We start from the raw sequence: 22,154 nt of genomic DNA, 5'->3' as shown, positions 1-22,154 counted from the left end.
ATAACTTATTTTCTCCCTTGTTCTTCATAGGCATGTATGTATACCTATGTCATATGTGAAGATATGTATATATTAATTTTCTATAAGTCATCTTTTAGAAGGTAGAAAACTATTTTGACTTGCCCTTGATTTTATAGAATTCATGCACGGAGTTAATAAATTCTAATATTATTGGAGATCAGTTAACTGCAACCACTGATCCTTATCTAAATATATTGATGAACAAATTTATTCTTTTGAAAATAAATCTAGATTTCAGTTATTCTGATCTTTTCATAAAATATTTCTGTTAGTATTGTTGCTTCATTGTTATATATATATATATATGTATATATACACAAACACATACAAAATAAATGTTATATATATAACAAAATAAATGATATATATATATACACACACACAAAATAAAATATAAATTATATATATAATAAAATAAAATAAATATATTTTTTCATATATAATTTCCCTTAATTTCTCTCTCCAAAAGTGTAAAGCCATCATTATTGAGTACTGTACTGTCTTCACCTTTTGCCTTAGGCTTCTGAGGAAACACTGCATTCCAGTAATGAAGAGGAAGACCCTTTCCGAGGAATGGAACCCTATCTTGTACGGAGACTTTCTTGCCGCAATGTTCAGCTTCCCCCTCTTGCCTTCAGACAGTTGGAACAAGCAGACTTGAAAAGTGAATCAGAGAACATTCCCAGACCGACCAGCCTCCCTCTGAAGATTCTACCACTGATTGCTATCACTTCTGCAGACTCCAGTGGGTGAGTGCCTCTGGGCAACATTTTCCCGTTTTATATTTTGGATGGTGATTGTTATCTTTGGTCTTTTGAGATTTTGTGGCTCATTGCCTGATTTGATTGGGAGGAAAATGTCTCTACCTCTACAGGAGAAGCTGTTTTAGTCAAACGGTTTTACACAGAGGAGTTGAACAGGTATTGGTGAATGAGAATAAACATCTAAGAAAGGAGACTTGGACTTGGAAAATTAATATTGGTCATATGTGATTTAATAAAAAAATTCTTAATACATGAGAACTAATTAACACATTAATACATAGGCATACATATCTGGAAACAGTAGGTCATGTTCACTGGTACAAAATGAATTTTGAATCAAGAATAGATTGTCATGTAATAAGAATCCAAGGAAATAAGCAATTATATTCAGGAGGCTAGTAATTTGGCCTTTGACACATCAAGGTGTTGCTTACCAGAATACTGTTTCAGTTCCCAAAAGGAGGTGGTTTTATATAGTGTTAGTTATGGAAGGATCACACACAGTCACTGTCTCCATCATTCAATAACTTTTGTATTGCTGACTTTGCAGAATAGTTGTGTTTTTGTTCTTCTCTGCTCTTTAGCAATGGAGATTTTACTCTTTAAGAGCAATGTTGCCAGGTAAACATTGAGAAAGAAAGTATGGATAATGGGCACATCCATTCTTTGCTGTTTTGGTCAGCTGCATTTTTAAGAAGATTGAATAGGAAAGAAAGGAAGAAGCCAGTGGCCCATATTTGGAAAGACTCTAGAGCATTCGCTAAGATTATGAGAACAAAGCAATTTGTTAGGTGACAAATGTGATTCTTCCCCATTCTCCGCCAAATTGAAGGCATGTCTAGGAAAGGTGCTTCTGGATTTTCCTAGAAGTTGTTAGAAAAGTTGTAATTAGAAGACATTTTGCTAGTAACTGCCCTCTATGATACTGAGTTTAGTTTGAATTGTTAGAGACCAGGTCAAAGGACTTGTGTTATTAAAAGGTATGAAGAAATTACTACTAGGTAAGTAAGAATATACCAAATTCTTAAAGAAATGGAAAGTGGAAATATGTGTCTAGTTGTCTTTGGTTTTTGTTTTTGATGAACCGTGTATGTAAGGAAGATTGTACACTTATTGATCAAACACACTGAAGCAGTTGGGAATTTTATATGGCAGCTTGACCTGAACATTGAAAAATACTGTCTCAAAAAACTGATTTGCCCTCTCTTTGGGATCAAAGATGAACTACTACTGTTCATCTGTGTATAGGGCAGGATTCCCAGATATCAGGGATTGAGTCAGGGGTCACCAAGACTTCCCCTAGATTCCATGATTTGCTAGATGAGCTCGCAGGGCTCAGCCAATAGTCCTATTCATGGCTGAGATTTATTACAGCCAAAGAACACAAAGCAAAATCAGCAAAGAGAAAGGCACATGGGGCAAAATCTGTAGGAAAGCAGCCGGAAGCTTCCTAGAGTCTCCAATTACAGTAGAGTCAGACAGGATGCCCTTAATTCCTCTAGAAGTGAGCTGTGACAACACCTGTGAAATGTGTCACCGGATAAGTCTTATACCAGAAAAACCTCTGAAAGACTTGGTGCTTGTGTGAGGAATGTGAAACGGTGCAACTCACAGAAAGATAAGGGGGTTGCCCGGGGCTAAGGGTAGGGAAATGGGAAATTGCTATTCAATGGGTATATCATTTCAATTATGCAAAATGAATCAGCTCTAGAGATCTGTATCATTATGCCTATAATGAACAACATTGTGTTGTGCGCTTAAAAATTAGTCAGGGGAGATCTCATGCTAAATGTTCTTACCACAGTTAAAAAAAAAAAGCAAGATAAAAACCCAGGAAATAAAAAATAGACTCAGTGATCAGAATTTTTACTGGGGGCTGGTCACTTAGGCACCCTCTATCCAGCCTATGCCTAAATTTCAGATTCCCAGAGGGAAAGCAGTTGTTCAGCACAAACCACTTTTTTTTCTCTTTTAGAACCAGGTTAGGCACAGTGAATGTCTCTTAGCATTTAGGGAATGGTGGGCAGTCTCCTGAAATCCCAGTTTCTAGATACCAGCCAAGGGCAAACTTTCAAACAGGCTTTTCTGAAGATAATGTCACAGGACTGATGTTAACTCTTTTCTGCACAGCAGGTTTATCTTAGAATCATTATCTTGTTTTGTCTACATTTGAGTAAGAAGAGAATATAGTTAAAATTTAAATAAATTTCAGCCGTGATTCATTCATTTAACTTTGGTATCTAAAAGAATTCGATGGCTAACCATGATTTCTCATTCAAACCTCATGTTATATCATCTGCTATTAAAAGAAAATAATGCAATAGATCTAATATATCTCTATATAGTTGGCCATGTATATAATTAAAATTCTTAGGTAAAAACCTAACTCAATTAATTACATTTAAATGTGTTGCTAAAAACAAATAGTCTCTAAGTGCCAAATAGAGAATTGTCAGTATGGTTATACTTACCTTGGTTCAAAGTTTGTTTCCTTCTTAATAAGAATCTAAGAATCAAGTGTAAGTGAAATTGTGCTTACCATTTGCAAACTTATTCAGTATTTTGGAGGAAAGAGTTTGTCTTTTAGAAAGGTGAAACCAGGGTAATTTGTACATGAAGTCAGCCAGGAGAAACCATGGACAAGCGTGACTAACAAGAAACAAAGACTAAGAATGTATGAAAGGGACTATTATTACATTCTGAGGCAAAAATTATTTGTGAATTGAGTATTTGAGAACTATAAAAATCAGGTGTATAATTTTCTGGAATATCTAAGCTTTGGAAGGGAAGCAGAAGGTAAAGTTAGGGCTTACATCCTGTAGCCACTTCAGTTAACCAAACCCCCAGATTCCTTCAGAGAAAGGGCTAATGGGGAATTGAGACTATTTTAGCCAAGTTGTCTCAGTTCCTTGTTGTTGAAGGTAAGCCTGCCACCAGGTCTCTTCATCAACCTACACTGAGACACTGGTAATTGTAAATCTTTGATGGGAAAGGAGGCTTTTCATGTCCTTTGGATTTATTTTCCTTAATTTCTTAACATCATAACTTTTTGTTCTTTCTTCCTGTGTATCAGCACACCAGAAACTTGCTCTGTCAGGTATCACACAGTGGGTCTAGAGGCTTATGCAACCCCTTTAGAAAGACACATTGTGGCCCCAAGAGTAACTATTTTTTGAAGGGAACTTTGGCCTGCAGCTATTACCTTCCTAATGAAGTGTCTGGGTCAAGATACTGAAATTGAGAGAGCCTTTTAGAATGAACAGTTCCACAGTTCTACTTTGGGTTGTTTTGACCAGGTGCTTTAAATGTGCTCAAATGTATGCTGTTTAACAACTCTATAAATAAGCCTAACATGTCTGAGCTTTTGTGTATTGTGATTAAGCAACCTTTACAAACTTTCAAGGATGACAAAACAGAATTGTAAGATCTGAGATGTTGAAAACCTTCAATGTATACATCAGTTAGCTTTCCATATGGGATAGGGTCACTCTGACTTCAGGGCTGTGTATTGACTCTCACAGAAGAAGGACATCTGTTAATGGTTTGAAATGCTATGAACTACGGAATGGGAAAAGATATTTGCAAATGACATATCAGACAAAGGGCTAGTATCCAAAATCTATAAAGAGCTCACCAAACTCCACACCCAAAAAGCAAATAACCCAGTGAAGAAATGGGCAGAAAACATGAATAGACACTTCTCTAAAGAAGACATCCAGATGGCCAACAAGCACATGAAAAGATGCTCAACATCACTCCTCATCAGGGAAATACAAATCAAAACCACACTCAGATACTATCTCACACCAGTCAGAGTGGCTAAAATGAACAAATCAGGAGACTATAGATGTTGGAGAGGATGTGGAGAAACGGGAACCCTCTTGCACTGTTGGTGGGAATGCAAACTGGTGCAGCCACTCTGGAAAACAGTGTGGAGGTTCCTCAAAAAATTAAAACTAGATCTACCCTATGACCCAGCAATAGCACTGCTAGGAATTTACCCAAGGGATACAGGAGTGCTGGTGCATAGGGGCACTTCTACCCCAATGTTTACAGCAGCACTTTCAACAAGAGCCAAATTATGGAAAGAGCCTAAATGTCCACCAACTGATGAATGGATAAAGAAATTGTGGTTTATATACACAATGGAATACTACTTGGCAATGAGAAAGAATGAAATATGGCCTTTTGTAGCAATGTGGATGGAACTGGAGAGTGTTATGCTAAGTGAAATAAGTCATACGAGAAAGATATCGTATGTTTTTACTCTTATGTGGATCCTGAGAAACTTAACAATAGACCATGGGGGAGAGGAAGGAAAAAAAGAAGTTAGAGAGGGAGAGAGCCAAACCATAGGAGACTCTTAAAAACTGAGAATAAACTGAGGGTTGATAGGGGGTGGGAAGGAGGGGAAGGTGGGTGATGGGCATTGATGGGCTTTGAGGAGGGCATCTGTTGAGATAAGCACTGAGTGTTGTATGGAAACCAATTTGGCAATAAATTTCATATTAAAAAAAAGAAATGCTATGAACTTGGCAAAGGAATAATTTGGAATGTCATAGATTTTCATATTTCTCTCTTAAGTGTTTTTCTCCATTTACATTTTTTAATGTTCATATTTTATTTTTGAGAGAGAGAGAGACAGAGCGAGCACGAATGGGGGAGGGGCAAATAAAGAGGAGGACAGGATCTGAAGCACGCTCTGTACTGGCAGCAGCAAGCCCAATGTGGGGCTTGAACTCACCAACTTTGTGATCATGACCTAAGCTGAAATTGGACACTCGACTGACTGAGCCACCCAGGTTCCCTCTCCATCTAAGCCGTCAGCCCAGAGTTTGATGCAGGGCTAAAATTCATGAACCATGAGATCATGACCTGAGCTGAAGTCAGACACTCAGCCAACTGAGCCACCCAGATGCGCCATAAAATTTTTTTTTTTTTATTAAGGGATAGTTTACACGCAGTAGAATATGCAACTGTTAAGTATATATCTCGATAAAATTTTATGTATTTATACACCCATGTAATCACCATGTAGCTTGCTAACTCCTATCACTGAAAATTAGTTTGGCCCCTTCTTGGACATCATATAAATGGGATTGTATTGTAAGCACTCTTTGTGTTTGGCTGCTATCACTTAAAATGGTTTTTGATATTTATCCATGTTGGTGTATGTATCAACAGTTTGCTCTTTTTTATTGTAGTGCAGTATTCCACTGTGTGAGCATACCATAATTTATTTATCCACACTCTCTTATTGATGGACATTTGAGATATTTCTTGTATGGGGAGCATGTATTATGAGTAAAATTGCTGTGTACTTTTGCATACAAGTCTTTTGGTGGATATACGCAATTATTTCTCTTGGTTATATTCCTAGGGGCGTAATGTCGGAGTCATAGGTAAGCATATGTTTATTTTAGTTACTGCCTAACAATTTTCCAAGTGATATACTATTTTACTCTCCCACTGGCAATGTGTGGTAGTTCCATTTGCTCTGCATCCTCAACCTCACTTGGTGTTCTTAATGTTTCATTTTATCAGTTCTGGTGAATGTGTAGTGAGCAGTATCTTACTATGCTTTATATATCTGATGACAGGTAGTATTGTTTAGCTACTAATATGTTTATTTAACTTATGAATAACGTATTTTATGCTATGCCCATTTAAAAATTTATCCAGTTTTTCTTTCACTTACTGATTTCTGGGGGCTGTTTATATATTCTAGAGTCCTCTGTTGGATATATGCATTATAAAATATCTTCTCTCAGACCATTGCTTCCATTTTTACTTTCTATTTACTTCTAATGGTGGTAACAGTAAGGACCTCTGAAATGTGTGCACATGTGTGTGAGTATGTGTGTGTGTGTGTGTGTGTGTGTGTGTGTGTGTGTGTAGGGAAAAGTGTAATAGTGAGAGGTCAAGGAAATGAGGATAAGAGAGATGGCAATGGAGTGGGACAAAGGAGAAAGGAGAATAAGCAGATGAAGGGGAAAGAACAGTGAAAAGGAAAAGAGGGCAGTGTGTAAGGTGGAGAGGAAAATGGAAGTGGAAAATGGACACAGCTTAATAAAAGGAAAACAGGTGATAAGAAGGACTCTTAACCTCAAGGGAAGTTTTACTTAGAGACAAGGACAGTTGTCCCTTGAACATTGAATGGTAGCAAATGGGACATCTTAATGTACTAAGGGGGCAGGCACAGAAACATGGAGAATGAAATGACATTTTTGTGGTGGCAGAATAGTAAGTGGTTAGGATGCAGACAGGTTGAATTTGCATTCTACCTCACCACTTACTACCTCTGTGACCTTGGGAAAGTTACTTAACCATTCCAACTTTGTAATATTTCAAGGGAAAAATCGAAATAATGGAAGTCCCTACCTCATGGGTTTGCTGTGAGGATAAAATACTTAGTACTATAAGTACCTAATATGTAATAACATCAGCTACTGCTACTGCTACACTTACTTAGGAAAATATTAGAAGAGATCATGTTTGTTTTTGTTGCATTTGTTGGTTTTCTGTTCTTTTTACTTGATTCAATTGGGTAACAACCCTTACTGACTTCTACATATTTCTCTGGCCAGCATCCTCAAGAATTAGGAGCTTTCGCTGGTCGCATCTCTCACCCTGACTTAACTTTCCCTGGGTGGTCCATGTTCCTCCAGATACTTTGAGGAGGGTTTAGCTTGCCATACCTGTGGAGATTGCTCCCTGCACACAGATAAGAAGTTGTGGGAGCAGAGGGCTGGTACAGGGGAGTAGTGTTAAATCTCTCTAGCTGTGTTTCACTACTGCGTCAGCTATAATAAAATGAGAGCCAAGGAGCAAGTTTTACCCTTGTGACATGATGACACATCCCTAGATGGATGTATATGCAGGAATATGCGTGAGTAGAGAATATTAGAAACAATTTCTCATCACTAGTGTCCTATTACCTGTCTAGAGAAGTACTCTGTGTGCATTTGTATTACTGTGTTCAAAAGAAAAAAAAAAGAAAAGAAAAGAATTTAAGGGAAGAAGTGGTCACTCTTAGAAATAAAACAGACTCACCAACACAGGGAGAAAGACTACTTTAGTCAAATAAGGGTTCATTTTACAAGGATCTTCTAGAAATACTTACATGAGTTATGTGCTATTCGCAGAGGAGCTGGTCTCAGATGGTAGTTAAACATTGATTTTCTGATGAACTACCTATCTAGTGTTCTTGAGTACACACAGTACATTAGAGTGAACATAAAAAAGGTAATTTTCTGTATTTTGTTACTGAATCAAAATCCAAACAAAAGGAAAACAGAAAACAAAAAGAAATCCAAACAAAAGAAAAACAGGAGCCTAGTTAAGGAGACATCTTATCTTTGAAATTTGATCTTAATTTAAGAAGGTATTAACAGTGGGCATCCCATCTTTGGCATATTTTGAATCTAAGGAATTAAGAAGCAAAAGGGCTGTATTTCAGAGTGTACCCACAAGACTTGCACCTTCATATTGGATCTGTGCTCAAATTTTGAGACATTTATCTGGTAAGTTCTTATTGAAAGCTGTGTGGAAGATCTGTAGGCAAAACTTTTCAAATTGAAAATGGGCACACATAATTGTGATTGTGAAATATTCCTTAGATATACAGTTTCTTGGGCTAGATTTGGAGTTAAAAGTAATGAATGCAAAGAAATTGGGAAGCAATACTTCCAAGAGTCTTGATGATACTGTGAGAAAGAAGCTGGGTTCCTTTGTCTTTGATTTATTCAAGTGTAATTTATGGGCATAGTGTTTGTCAAAACTTCCCAGAACACCCATAAAATATTGCAAGCCTTTTGTTTCTGAAACATTTGCTCTGTGTAATTAAATCTGGTTTTATTTTTGCTTTGAAATTGGTGATTTTCAAGATTAAAATTAGACTGTAAGACTGATAGAACACTTTATCTTTAATATATAGTATCTTGAGGAACCATATCTTTTTTTTTTTTTCAGAATCAGTAGCAATTCTTGGATCTAACCTAAAATAAACAGCTAAATAACACTGACTTTATTCCTCCTACATCATAGAATCTCTGAATGTTTTATGAAGTCTGTCATGCCCTAAATTTACAAAAGAATAAGATAATTATCAAACTCCAATTTCTTTTTCAGACTACAATAGTACCTTTTCATTCTTGTAGTACTTCCTGGCATTCTAATTACGGATACCCCAATGGACTGACACTATACCACAGTATTTTACTCTATATATGTATGTCACTAAAATAACATGTACCAAGGAAGGGTTTATGTTTATAGTCAAAATTTCTATGTCACCAGGCTCTCACGTTCTTAAAAACACTAAAGAGAGTGCTGACTTTGCATGTGTTTCCAAACCTTTTTTATGCTAACTTTACTTGTTTTATTGTATAGTTTGGTTGGGAATCCTATATTTCCCCAAAATGATCCCAGTGAAGTATTTGTTTTGCTATGAAAAGTTGATTGAAGAACACAGTACTATGGCCTGCAGAGTGCAGAGCTGAATAAAAGCACTTTATTTTTGTTCAGGAATTGTAATTTTCAGCTCCTCAGATAGCTTGTTTTCCGTAAACACCCCCCTGCCTGACCATCCTTACATAATCCAGAATTATTCATCATTGAAGTGTTTAGAGAGAGTTGACATTCTTTAAAAGTCATATTCTTTTGACTTGCAATATTATGTTCATAAAAAAAAAACCTCGGTGAAAACACTCTTAGTGACATTCGTTTAATTATTATGTATATACTGCATAATATGACCCACTGATTCAAATTTAATAATGACTGCAGAGCTCTACTCTGAGAAATCCAGAACAAGAACCTGTGTTCAGCTAATATTTAGGAAAGGACCAAAGTATAAAAATATCCCCTCCCCCCCACAATGAGCACTACCAAAGATCAAAGAGATTTCATTAAAATAAAACTGTATATAGGAAAGGAACTAGGAAACATATGATCTGTGTTTCTGTTGTTATTTGCTTTGGTCTGGTTTTGTTGAAAATCCTGGCAAGATGATTAGAAGCTTTTTTTTTTTTAACAATTTAAGACTTAGGTATCATTTGTCATACCTATTTATCTCATTTGTTTAGAATCTTATATCCATTTAACAGAAGGTAGACAATGCCAGGCATTTTTAGAGTATTCCAAATCTGTAGAATTCAACTAAAGTAGCATGCCATTTTGTTAAGTTGTTTGATGTCATTTATGTAATTTATCTGGATGATGTATTTGCTTTAGTGGATTAACATCATTTATATTACAGTTGGTAGGTTTGAGCCCGGGAAAGGTAAGACTTTTGCCCACATTTCTAGATGAGTTCTATCTCAGGATATTCTGACTGATATTCCAATGTGATTGCTATAAAAAATTACAGTTAATGCTAAATGTTATAGTAAATAAACATACACACATACATACACACACCCCTTGTTATGTGGAGGCTATATACAGATATTCAAAACTTGAGTATAAATAAATAAATAATTTAAAACATATAATTTACAATGCATAAATAAAATTTAGAATATACATTTTAGAATAAATAAATATTATATTTCACAATTGACTTTCTGGAACTTTCCCATTTTTTGGTCATATATTTCAAGAGTATTCTCCCTCTTTATTCTTTTGCACCAGTTAATGTTTGACTTTGGCTTTCTTTTTTTCCTAATATGATTTAATTCACACTAATTTTATTTCTTGAAGCCATATATTCGCACTCATGTTATAGAATCAAGTTAAATTTTATAAATATAAAAGAATAACCACAAGTTATATTGATGAATATGTTCATTTATGCAATCATCTGTTAGTCATGTACTTATGTATACACTTATACATTTATCCAATAAATAGCTAGTGTCTGTACTTTGCTTTACACCATGCTATGAACGAAAGATGAGAAGCTCCACAAGACCAGTATAGTCTCTTCCTTCATAGAGTTTAGAACCAGTAGGGCATACAAACAAGAAAATAGCAACTACAATCCTGTTTGTTAGACATAAAACACAAAATGACTGAGGACATGGGGTCTAATATGAGGTATCATAGGGGAGCAAACTAATGTAGGCTTATGAGGAACTGACACCTTAGCTGAGATCTAAAAGGAGATGGTACCCAGCAGGGAGAACAGTAGGGACACAGTCTAGGGACAAGAGGAAGCAGTGTTTGCATTCAGATAACTAAATCTTTAGCATGGTTAGATAAGCTCGTCATATTGAAGGTGCAGTTAATAATCATTACCATTAATTTTTCTTGTAACCAACATCTGAGTGTTTGGAATATTCTCTAGTAGTACTGAGCATCGAAGTATAAGCACCAACTAGGGAGTTGGTTTGACCCAAAATTGGAAAGTGGGGATGCAGTGTTTGAAAAATAGAGAAAGGGAATTGGGGGTATTTGCATGAGAATGAAAGAAGTGATGAATTGTGGCAACTAAGCTGGAAATGGAAATGAGTGAATATAAGAAGGTGTAGATATAAAAAGAGTTCAGGTCTCTTGAGGCCCCTGTGGTAGCAAACAGGTGAAATTAGAATAACTGAACAGGCTGAAAGGATGGGAAGTTAGATTTGGAGGACAGCATGTTTGAACGTTAAGATTTAAGTGTTGAGGGTAATTAAAGATGTTTTCAAGATGTAGGGGGATGCTAGGGAAGAGGGTGCTGCAGTGGGAAAGAAACAGTTGAGGAACTGAGAGACTTAGACATGAGGTGACTCTTCCACATGGACACTGAGGTCAAATAGCAAGATTCAGGATGTCAAAGTGCTAAAAAGTTAGACACTTTTCAGTCAATGGGACATAGTGACCAGGGAGACTGGCAGAAGGCATTGATGAAGCAGAGTTGATTGGCATGAATGTCAAAGCAGGGCTTCACAAAAGAGAGGAAGAGTAACAATCAGTAAGTTAACGTGAATAACTAGGAGAGCACTGAACCCATCTCGGGGAAAGGCACTGGGCCCCCAAAACAGGAGCAGCCTCTCTGTGGTTGCACTGCAGGGAAGTGACCTCCTCTGTGAAGAACCAAGTTGGGAGGAAGGCAGTATGTAGGGCAACTGTTCATCAGTGAGGCTGAAAATGAATGGAAGTCTGTTTACCATGGAAAGAGGTTTCTAGAAAAATTGAAATACTTGTGAAGAACAAGAATAGTCATTTGAACAGGGGAGAGAAATCATAGAACAGTGTAAGGATAATGAACTGGAAGAACACAGAGGAGAAGAAGATCTTCTATCTCAGGTGGTTCTCTGACTATTTTGATTATTATAGCTGAATTCCAAAACGCATTCAAGAATCTGTCCAGCTGTCTTTTGACAGATTCAGGGAAGCAGAAGTGTAGCATAGTTACTAATCTTTTGGAAAGGCCACTGAGGTTGTCATACTACAAATGATCAGGTCCACAATGGCGTTCACTGCTTCTCAGGATTTCATATTTTTCATCTTTTGGAAATAGCAGCAGCTTGTGGTATGGGGGGAATTTTGCGTCTTTCAAGTTACTCAGCTGTGTCCTAGATATAGGCTGTGGAGTATGGTGAAGGATCTGATCTTTTTTTTAATGTGTATTATCTTTTCAGTCAGAGTATTATTCTATGTTAAACAACTGGGTTTTTTTTTTAATATTTAGCTGTAATTATTTTTCCAGTTATAATAAGAACTTAGGTATTTTGAATAGCATTAGGGTTTTTATTTTGAGGATTTCCTTTATTAGAAATGATCATTGTCTTAATACTGTTTTCTTAAATATTCTTAAATACTATTTCTGGTATTCAAGCATTATTCTAGTTCATCATGCTACCAATTGTAGCAGTGAAATCTACAGTGAGATTGAAATTTTTTGAAAGTTTATTTATTTATTTTGAGAAAAAGAGAGAGAATCCCAAGCAGGCTCCACATTGTCAGCACAGAGCCTGATGCAGGGCTTGAACCCACAAACCATGAGATCATGACCTGAGCCAAAACCAACAGCCAGATGTTCAACCATCTGAGCCACCCACATGCCCCTAGAGTAAAATTGAATTTTTAAAAAATGGTTATTGATTCATTTTGAGAGACAGAGAGAGGGAGATAGGGAGAGAGAGAGAATCCCATGCAGGCTCCATATTCACTGTGGAGCCTAACACATGGCTCAATCCCAAAACTATGAGATCATGACCTTAGCTGAAATCAAGAGACAGAAACTCAAATGACAGAGCCACCCAGGTGCTCCTAGAGTGAAATTGAACTTGATGTGGACAAATATTATTTGTAGAAAACTTTCTTCATTAGATTGAGTTACTAATGTAAAATGAAACACCAGAAAAGCATGTCTGTATGGCTTTTCCCTTAACTTGGATATTACATATTATTTTCAAACTTTATCTTCTAGCACACTGTGTTCATGCTAATACTAACTTAAATCTACCTGGTAAAGTTGCATGGCTAAGACCTGGGACTAAAATTCTTGATATCATGCCTCTTCAAATGTAATTTTTATTTCTTTTCTGTAACCTTGTGAAGGTCATTTTTCTCTGTGTTTATTCTCACCATCTGAAATAGTATTTTTGACAAGAATTCAGCAACTGTGGAGTGTATCGTATTTATAGAATGCCTAGCAAAGGGTATTAGTTGTACTCTACAGAGACCCAAGCAGAAAGGGCTCCATTTGTCTTAAGAAGAAATGTAAAAGTTAATTGATTTTCAGAGGATAACTGTAACAAAAAAGGACCATAACCCACATTGTCTTATTTTAGTTTATAACTTCTGGTATGTTCCATTAAGTATCCACTGAAAAAATCTGAAGTGAGGGCTAATGATTTTAGGTTTATTTAGTATTTTTATAAAACTGCTTTATAAGTGAAAGTCATTCTTTGCAGTTGGCAGAAACGGTGAATGGATGGTAATGAAAATTCACATTCATGGACCATTATCTCATCATTAAGATGATCATTATGATAACTAGATGGTACCGTGGAAGTGCTTGGGGCCTTTTGGGAAGAAAAGCAAAACACACTAGTGCATTTGTGTTAAAGTTACAGCACTGTAAAATATATGCCTGCATGTGGCTAAGAACTGGAAAGGAATATGAAAGTTAATTAAATTTTTTGGAATAACAAGATTGTGGTTATTTTTTTTCTGTCTTGATTTCTCTTAAAAATATGTGTTTTTCTGTTCAGTAAAATTATAGTAAGAATTGGATTCATGATTTATTTGTAGTTTCATTCATCCAAATATTTATTGAGCCTTTGGTTTATGATATATACTGTTTTAGGTTCTGAGAGTGTATTTATGAACACATAAAAATAAAATGCTTGGTATTTTGTTTCTCACATGTAATTCAATAGACTTTTTTTTTTTTGGCAAACATGGAGGGGGAATACTGGGGTTTCAGAGTTATCTTGATCATGTTGTGTAACCAGGTCTCTGTTTGCAGGCAAGTCCCTAAAAAGATCACCAGCAGAATCTACTGATTAAGCAAAACGAAGTATTAGTCTCATTGGAATAGAGAACACCACCTTTAACCTTAGAAATATTTCAGAAGGGGGAAATAGAAAAAAGATGTTTATAGAATTTTAGGGTCTGGTCTTGCTAAGTGGAAAAATCATTGGGATTGTGCCTAATTTAAAGACTAATAGCTTTGGATTAATGAAGTCTTGAAGTGAAGTGTGAGGGTCTTAAAGTGAGCTCTGATGAACAAACTGTTAATTTTGATAAATAGGCTCTTTTTTTTTTTTTTTTTTTTTTTTTTTTGGTTTACAGTCTTTTCAGGAAAAAGCATTCCCTGAAGCAAGTACCTAAGTTATTTTTATCTGGTCCCACAATTTGTTTAGCACTAAAGCAGGCACTTAAGCTTTGACCACACATTGTGGAGCACCGAGGCAGGAAGGTATTTTGGTTGTAGTTCTTACCACCTTCTCCGTGAGTGAGTCTAGGTGCTATCATCTGAATGTTTATTCCCTACTCCCCAAATTCATAGTTTGAAATCCTAACCCCCAAGGGGATGGTATTAGGATGTAGGAACTTTGGAAGGTGATTAGGTCATGAAGGTAGAACCCTCATGAATAGAATTAGTGCTCTTACAAAAGTAGGCCCTAGAGAGTTCCTTCACCCAGTTAAGGATATAGTGAGAAAATTATCTGTGGACTAGGAGATGAGCTCTCAGTAGACAACAAACCTGCCAGTGCCTCGATCTTGGACTTCCCAGGCTCCAGGACTGTGAAAATAAATTTGTTCTTTTTTTTATTGATTGATTGATTGATTGATTGAGGCAGAGGGCACGAGTGAGTGAGAGGACAGAGAGAGAGGGAGGGAGAGAGAGAGAGAATCCCACGCAGGCTCTGCACTGTTATTGTGGAGCCTGAAGCGAGATCATGACCTGAGTCAAAGTTGGATGCTTAACCAACTGAGCCACCTAGGTGCTCCAAATTACTGTTCTTTTTTTTTTTTTAATTTTTTTTAATGTTTATTTCTGAGACAGAGAGAGACAGAGCATGAGTGAGGGAGGGGCAGAGAGAGAGGGAGACACAGAATCAGAAGTAGGCTCCAGGTTCTGAGCTGTCAGCACAGAGCCCAATGTGGGGCTCGAACTCACAAACCGTGAGATCATGACCTGAACCAAAGTCGGTCTCTCAACTGACTGAGCCACCCAGGCGCCCCCAAATTTATGTTCTTTATATGTCACCCAGTTTATGGTATTTTGTTATAACAGTCTCAATGGATTAAGACACTAGGTTTATACTCATTTAGCCAGACATTGCAAGAAGACAGATGCTCTGTACCCTCTTTTTTTTTTAATAAACTTATATTACTGTCACTCCATTTATTCTTGGGAATAAAATCCTGGGGATAGACAAAAGGATGAGAATTCAGGAAGTTAACATCCTGAAGTAGAAAACTGGTTTGGTTGGTAAGTACCCAACACTCTTCTTTTTTGGATGGGATCTCAGAGTAGGTAGGAGAGAGGGCCTAGCCTTCCACAAGGAAGCTACAGGGGACAGATACTCCTTCTGCACACCTCGCTGGCAGTTAGATCTCAGCATGGTCAATCTGTTACCTCTAGCCAGGACTTCAAATCTTGAGGGGATGGCTTAGACCCACCATGACATGTGGCACTATTGAGTGGAAAATTAGTAGTATGGTGGTTTTGGCTGATGACAGTGTGAGAAGCAGTGTACATGCCTGGCTGGTGAGCACCAGAGTCCTAGGCAGACGGATGGTGTGGTTGCATCCTGGCAGCTCATTACTCCCCTGGATCCCACTCACGTCTGGTTCTACAAGCTCCCTGTCTACTCTATAGTCTATAGGACTATAGTCTATAGGGCTATGGTGTATAGGATTTCTATCCTATATTTTTTTGTGAATTCCTTTTTCTGCTAAAGTTCATCAATATTAATTTCTGTTGTTTGCAACCCAGAACCCTAACATGTACACAGCCTTTAATGAATTTATTATAAGGCTTTATCACTCTAGAAACTAAAGTATGGGCAGGGCTCTGAGTTTTTGAGAATTTTCACTGTAAAATCAATAGTAAAAGGTGGTAAGGAGGAACGAAAGGCAAACATTGAATTGTCATTTCATTCCATTGCTTTTACATACAAGGGTAACAAAAAAGGGGGTGGTAGAAAGAAAAATCTTTCAAGATGTCCCTGGAAAAGTTTCTGAAACTCTCAGTAAGGAGACAGGGACAAGGTTTCATCATAATTATTCCTTCCTGGCTGTTCAAGCTGGTAGGCTTAAAATGGACTCCTAATGAGAGTGATCTGCACTGCAATTAATTAAGTGCATGAAATTACAAACTGCATGTCTTTTCTCTCTGGAGAATATTCTTCCTCTATAAGTACTACTTTATTTTAATTTCTCTCCCTCTCTTAAAAAAAAGTTTTCCCTGAAGGAAAATTAACTCTGTTGTACTTCTCTCTAACTCTTCCTTATATGTGGTACTAAGCTTATCAGAATTGTTCTTGATATAAAATTTTGAAGACAGTTGTGAGGAGAAAGAGGAGAAACTGTCAGTTAAACTTTTGTTACAGGTGTCCTTGTCCTTTAGAAGTCATTTATCTTTGTTGTAGTGTGTGTGTGTGTGTGTGTGTGTGTGTGTGTCTGCACACGTGTGAACACATTTGTACGGTCTACTTGAGAAGAAGTATTTCAGAGAGAGATGTTTTCCAAAACCTTACCATCAATCTGCAGAGTCAACTGCAGAGAGGGCATAGACATGTAACCTCCACAGTCTCAGAAACCCTTGCATGTCTACCTTTCTTTCTTAATAGTATCTTTCTACCTTAATACAGTATCTTAATTATACTCACAGGTTTTTAACCTCAGTTGTAATTGTATGCCTCAGAATTTATTTCCCTCCTAGAAAAATATCTATTCTTCAGGGAGTCTGTTGTAGTCAAATAGGATCAAACAAGGCTTTTTTAATTTATGACATAGTAATTGTTCCAATTAACTTAATGGCTTGTTCCAATGTTCATGGTGGAATTGTGAGGAAAATTGAATGGATATTTGAGTCTCCCCAATTCTTCAGAATATGCATTCCATATCCAGTACTATCTCTTATAGCTGAGAAAAATCTGGTTAGGTTAACAAAAAATGCAATTGGAATAGTTTAGAAAGAGGTTCTGGTATGGCATTCATCCTTCTGAAGTCCTGAACCTTCTCTGAAGTTATTCCCTTCTTTCTAAAGACGCTTCTGCTGACATCTGCAGTGAACTGAAACAGTGACACAAGCAGAAGATTATTATGCCAGAGTAACCCTTACCTGCTATGAAGGAGACTAGAGGTGATAGGTTCTGGGGCCTTGAAGATCCTGAAAAAACTCCAGGTTGATTCTTCATGTAGATCCCTAAACTTGGAGCCTAATTTACCAATTAGGAAATTATATCTTCAGTGCTCTATTGTCTCTGACTTGTTGGTCTGAAAGAGTTAATGTACCTTTAATAAATGCAGAAGATCTCTCCTAGGATTATCTTAAACATGGCAAAAATTGGCCTTAGCAATGGTCATCTAAAGTCAGTTCAATGTCACTGTTATAAAATAGCACTATAAAAACTTTGGTTCAAAATAACATGATCATCATATAATATACCAAGATCTATTATTAAATTGTCAGAGTATTGCTTTAACAATTTGAAAACTATTATTTTTAGAGTAATGATTATGCTTATTAACTGATTAACTGATTAACTGATAAGAAATTGGTAACAAAATCAGAGGATATTTGGAAAACATGAAACATGTACAATGAAACATCTGTACCATTTCTCTTATTTAAAGAGCATTTTTATCCTGGAAAATAACTGACTGCTTCCGTTAGCCTCACAACACAACAACAAAATAAAGTTGTCTTTGGATGACTTCTAATTTGCATTTAAATTATCCCCATGGCAGCATTTTGTAAGCACAAGCAAACACAAGATTGTTTGAGTGACATAGGCCTATACACCTGAGAGAGAAATATATCATCTACAAAATTAAAATAATATGGGTTCTAGTAAACACCTCTAAAAAGGAATTATAAGGATCTGCATTTCCTCCTAGAGGTTATCTTTCTAATAATGCTCCAAAAGAAGAACAATTCTAGTATATTTTTCCTTGGAGGGGTCATGGGTCACTGATGCCATTTGAGACATATTGAGGTACAAATCACGTGATTTCCTCAAGTAGAATTTGTTTTACTGTTTTTAATTTTTTTAAAGCTTATTTATTTTGAGAGAGAGAGAGAGAGAGAGAGAGAGAGAGAGAGAGAGAGAGAGAGAAAGAGGGAAAATTAGGGGAGAGAGAATCTCAAGCAGGCTCCATGCTGTCAGCACAGAGCCTGACATAGGGCTCAATCCCAGGAACTGAGAAATAAATGACCTGAGCTGAAACCAAGAGTTGGATGCTTAGCCCACTGAGCCTCCCAGGAGCCCCATACTGTTCTTTTTTTTTCACTTTGGCTTTAATTGTCTTTCTAAAATACTTTTATGTTGTAAACTGGTAATGACCTGAAGATTCAGTGGAGTTGGGGGTAAGGGTTGAGATTTTCACTTGTGAAGGATCAGAGACTGTTAGACAGTTGATAGGGCTAAATCTGCATGCCTGGATCAGGGAAGAGCTGTACCGTTTTTTCCACTTGTACTTCTGCTTAGGAGATGAGTTAAGATCCAGAAAACCAACTTAGACCAGGGATTGGCACACTAGGGCCTGCAGGCCAAATCCCACTTGACTATTTTAAGTTTTCTTTCTTTTTTGTTTTTCCATGTGTTTTTTTTTGTTTGTTTAATTTTATTTTTTAAATTTACATCCAAGTTAGTTAGCATATAGTGCAGCACTGATTTCAGGGGTAGATTCCTTAATGCCCCTTACCCATTTAGCCCATCCCCCCTCCTACAACCCCTCCAGTAACCCTCTGTTTGTTCTCTGTATTTAAGAGTCTCTTATGTTTTGTCCCCCTCCTTGTTTTTATATTATTTTTGCTTCCCTTCCCTTATGTTCATCTGTTCTGTGTCTTAAAGTCCTCATATGAGTAAAGTCATATGATATTTGTCTTTGACTAATTTCGCTTAGCATAATACCCTTTAGTTCCATCCACGTAGTTGCAAACAGCAAGATTTCATTCTTTTTGATTGCCAAGTGGTACTCCATTGTGTGTGTGTGTGTGTGTGTGTGTGTGTGTGTGTGTGCGCGCGCCTGCGCATATATACCGCATCTTCTTTATTCATTCTTCCATCCATGGACATATGGGCTTTTTCCATACTTTGGCTATTGTCGATAGCACTGTTCTAAACATTGGGTTGCATGTGTTTCTTCAAAACAGCACACTTGTATCCCTTGGATAAATACCTAGTAGTGCAATTGCTGGGTCATTCTATTTTTAGGGTAGTTCTATTTTTAATTTTTTGAGGAACCTCCATACTGTTTTCTAGAGTGGCTGCACCAGCTTGCATTCCCACCAACAATGCAAAAGAGATCCTCTTTCTCCATATCCTCGCCAACATCTGTTGTTGCCTGAGAAGTTTTCTTGGAGTGCACGCCATGACTACAGAGTAATTGAGATGGAGCCTGTTTGTCCTGCAGAGCCTAAAATGTGCACTGTCTGACCCTTTAGAGACAATGCTGACTGCTGACCTAGACTGTAGGCAGTTACCAAGTAGACAACTTATTAGGAGATTTAGGCTTTTCAAGTATTTACAGATCATAAATATCTGTTTCCTGTGGCAGAGAGGAAGGCAAAGAGAGGTAGAGGTGTTATCAGGCACATGCATGCATTCCTTTACTCATTGCAGTTATCAAATGCCATCTCTGAGCCACAGGGCTGATGCCAGGCACTCAAGAGTGTGAAGAGGCAGAGTCCTTGCTTACATGGCGATGGACTGAGATAAAGTACTATTTGATGCAGGCAAATAACCCTGCTGTCTTAGATCTTAAATTTTGGTGAGGGGCGGGGGACAGGGAAAGGGGCATGGTATGTCTGGAGAGGTTGGAATTTTACTTAGAGTAACCAGGGAAGATCTCACTGAGAATGGGGACTTGAGGGAACTAATCATGCTATTTCTGGGCTCCTGGAGTTTTTCTCTAGAGGGCAGAGGAGTGATACAGCAACCGAAGGGCAACATGGAACCACATTCTATTCTCTAAGTTGGAGAATTAACAGTATATTTGTATGCTGATGGGAACTGCCTTAGTCCATTTGGACTGTTATAACAAAGTATCACAGTATGGGTGACTCATGAACAATGGAAATTTATTTCTCATCATTCTGGAGGCTGGGAAGTCCAATATCATGGTGCCACCATGGTTGTGTTCTGGTGAGATCCTTCTTGCTTTATGAGGCAATTGGGCTAGAGAGGTGTCTGTCTCTCTTTCTCTCTCTCTCTCTCTCTTTCTCTTAATTTGTTTAATGTTTATTTATTTTTGAGAGAGAGAGACACAGTGAGAATGGGGAAGGAGCAGAGGGAGAGGGAGACACAGAATCCGAAGCAGGCTCTAGCTCTAAGCTGTCAGCACAGAGCCTGACATGAGACTTGAACTCATGAACCATGAGATCATGACCTGAGCCAAAGTCAGATGCTTAGTTGACTGAGCCCCCCAGGAGCCTCCTGATCTCTTTATAAGAATACTGATCCCATTCATGAGGACTATACCCACATGACCTAAGCACCACCCAAAGGCCCACCTCCTAATACCACCCCTTTGGTGGTCAGGATTCCAACATATGAATTTTGGAGGAACCCAAGTATTCAGACCATAGGAAGAATGATATAGTAAGAGGGGAAAACCGATGATGCAGAAAGTTGATGGGACAATGTCTTTGAGTAGATAAGAGGGATAGACTTAGAATACAAGAGAAGGACTGGCCCTGCTATCAGAGGAAGACACTTTATCCATAATAAATATGGATATCCAAGTAGAGTATATGACACAGGTGCAGGTAATTAGGGAGATGTGGTGGTTGAAAATTGTAAAAGTTCTGTTCTAAGTGCTTTATTTTTGCTTAGTATATGTGAAGACCCTGAGGGAAAACAGAACATGGTATAACCAAGGAATTAAAATTAACTATAAAGTGAGCAGTGGCATGGAGGAAGATGAGGCTGAAGAGGTAAACAGGATACAGACATAAGCCAGACTAAGGATATAGTAGTGAGAAACTAATGAATAAGGGTATGAAGCTAGGTTTTCTTTTTCAAAAGATCATCATGGCTACGTTAGGAATTTGATGGGAGAGTGGAATGAGAGTATGGCAAGGCCAATCAAAAAACTATTGCGGTAATTCACTGGGGAAAATGGCACCATAGTCTAGAGTAGAAGCAGTGGGTAGCATAAAAATGTCCAACTTTTGAGAAATATTTATGAGAATATTATGAGAATAGACAAACTTACCTGTTTTACATTTGGGAATAGAAGCCGACATAGAGCAAAGAGTGAATAGAGGAGAGCCTAGGAGTAGACCGGGATGCTTGGGAGTTGGGATGGAGATCGTGGTTTACAGTATTAAGTAAGGAAGTTTGGTATTATTAACGAGGAGAGCCAAAATTCACAACTGGCTAGAAGTGAAGATCTTGGTCAGTCAACAAAATTATATGGTGTGGAATAAGGGTACATAAACTTTCCAGTAGATTAGTCTGGTTGGGCCTAAATGCTAGTTACTTCTCCTTTTTAAAAACTCCTAAAATTGACTAGCTTTACTTTTTAACAACAACAAAAAAATGTTGAACTTTTCATTTTCATAATGAGACCAAACTAAAGGTCAAAATCGTAAGGGGAGAATGAATCAGAACTTAACAGGCAGATTGTTGATTGACATGATGCCAATGGCCACTTCCAGTTGTCATGTTCTAGGCCCATGACTTAGACCTTTCCTCTTTTGAAGCTTCTCTCATGAAACTGACTGCATTTTAATTTCTGCATTTTTCCTAAGTA

General features: G+C 37.3%; 1 protein-coding gene across 7 annotated transcripts in view; it reads left to right on the top strand.

Annotated features, from left to right (window-relative positions):
* PDE4D (phosphodiesterase 4D) overlaps positions 1-22,154 on the top strand; it is a 1,455,129-nt gene that overhangs the window by 513,955 nt on the left and 919,020 nt on the right. For all 7 annotated transcript variants that reach the window (XM_045040042.1, XM_045040038.1, XM_045040044.1 and 4 more), the window contains one exon: positions 541-770. In XM_045040042.1, coding sequence (XP_044895977.1) covers positions 541-770 — 230 coding nt within the window. The remainder of the gene's footprint in view (positions 1-540; positions 771-22,154) is intronic.

This window comes from Felis catus, chromosome A1, assembly GCF_018350175.1.
Source record: "Felis catus isolate Fca126 chromosome A1, F.catus_Fca126_mat1.0, whole genome shotgun sequence".
Classification (NCBI taxonomy): domain Eukaryota; kingdom Metazoa; phylum Chordata; class Mammalia; order Carnivora; family Felidae; genus Felis; species Felis catus.
The sequence above is the reverse complement of the archived record's forward strand: the minus strand, read 5'-3'. Positions and strand labels throughout refer to the sequence as shown.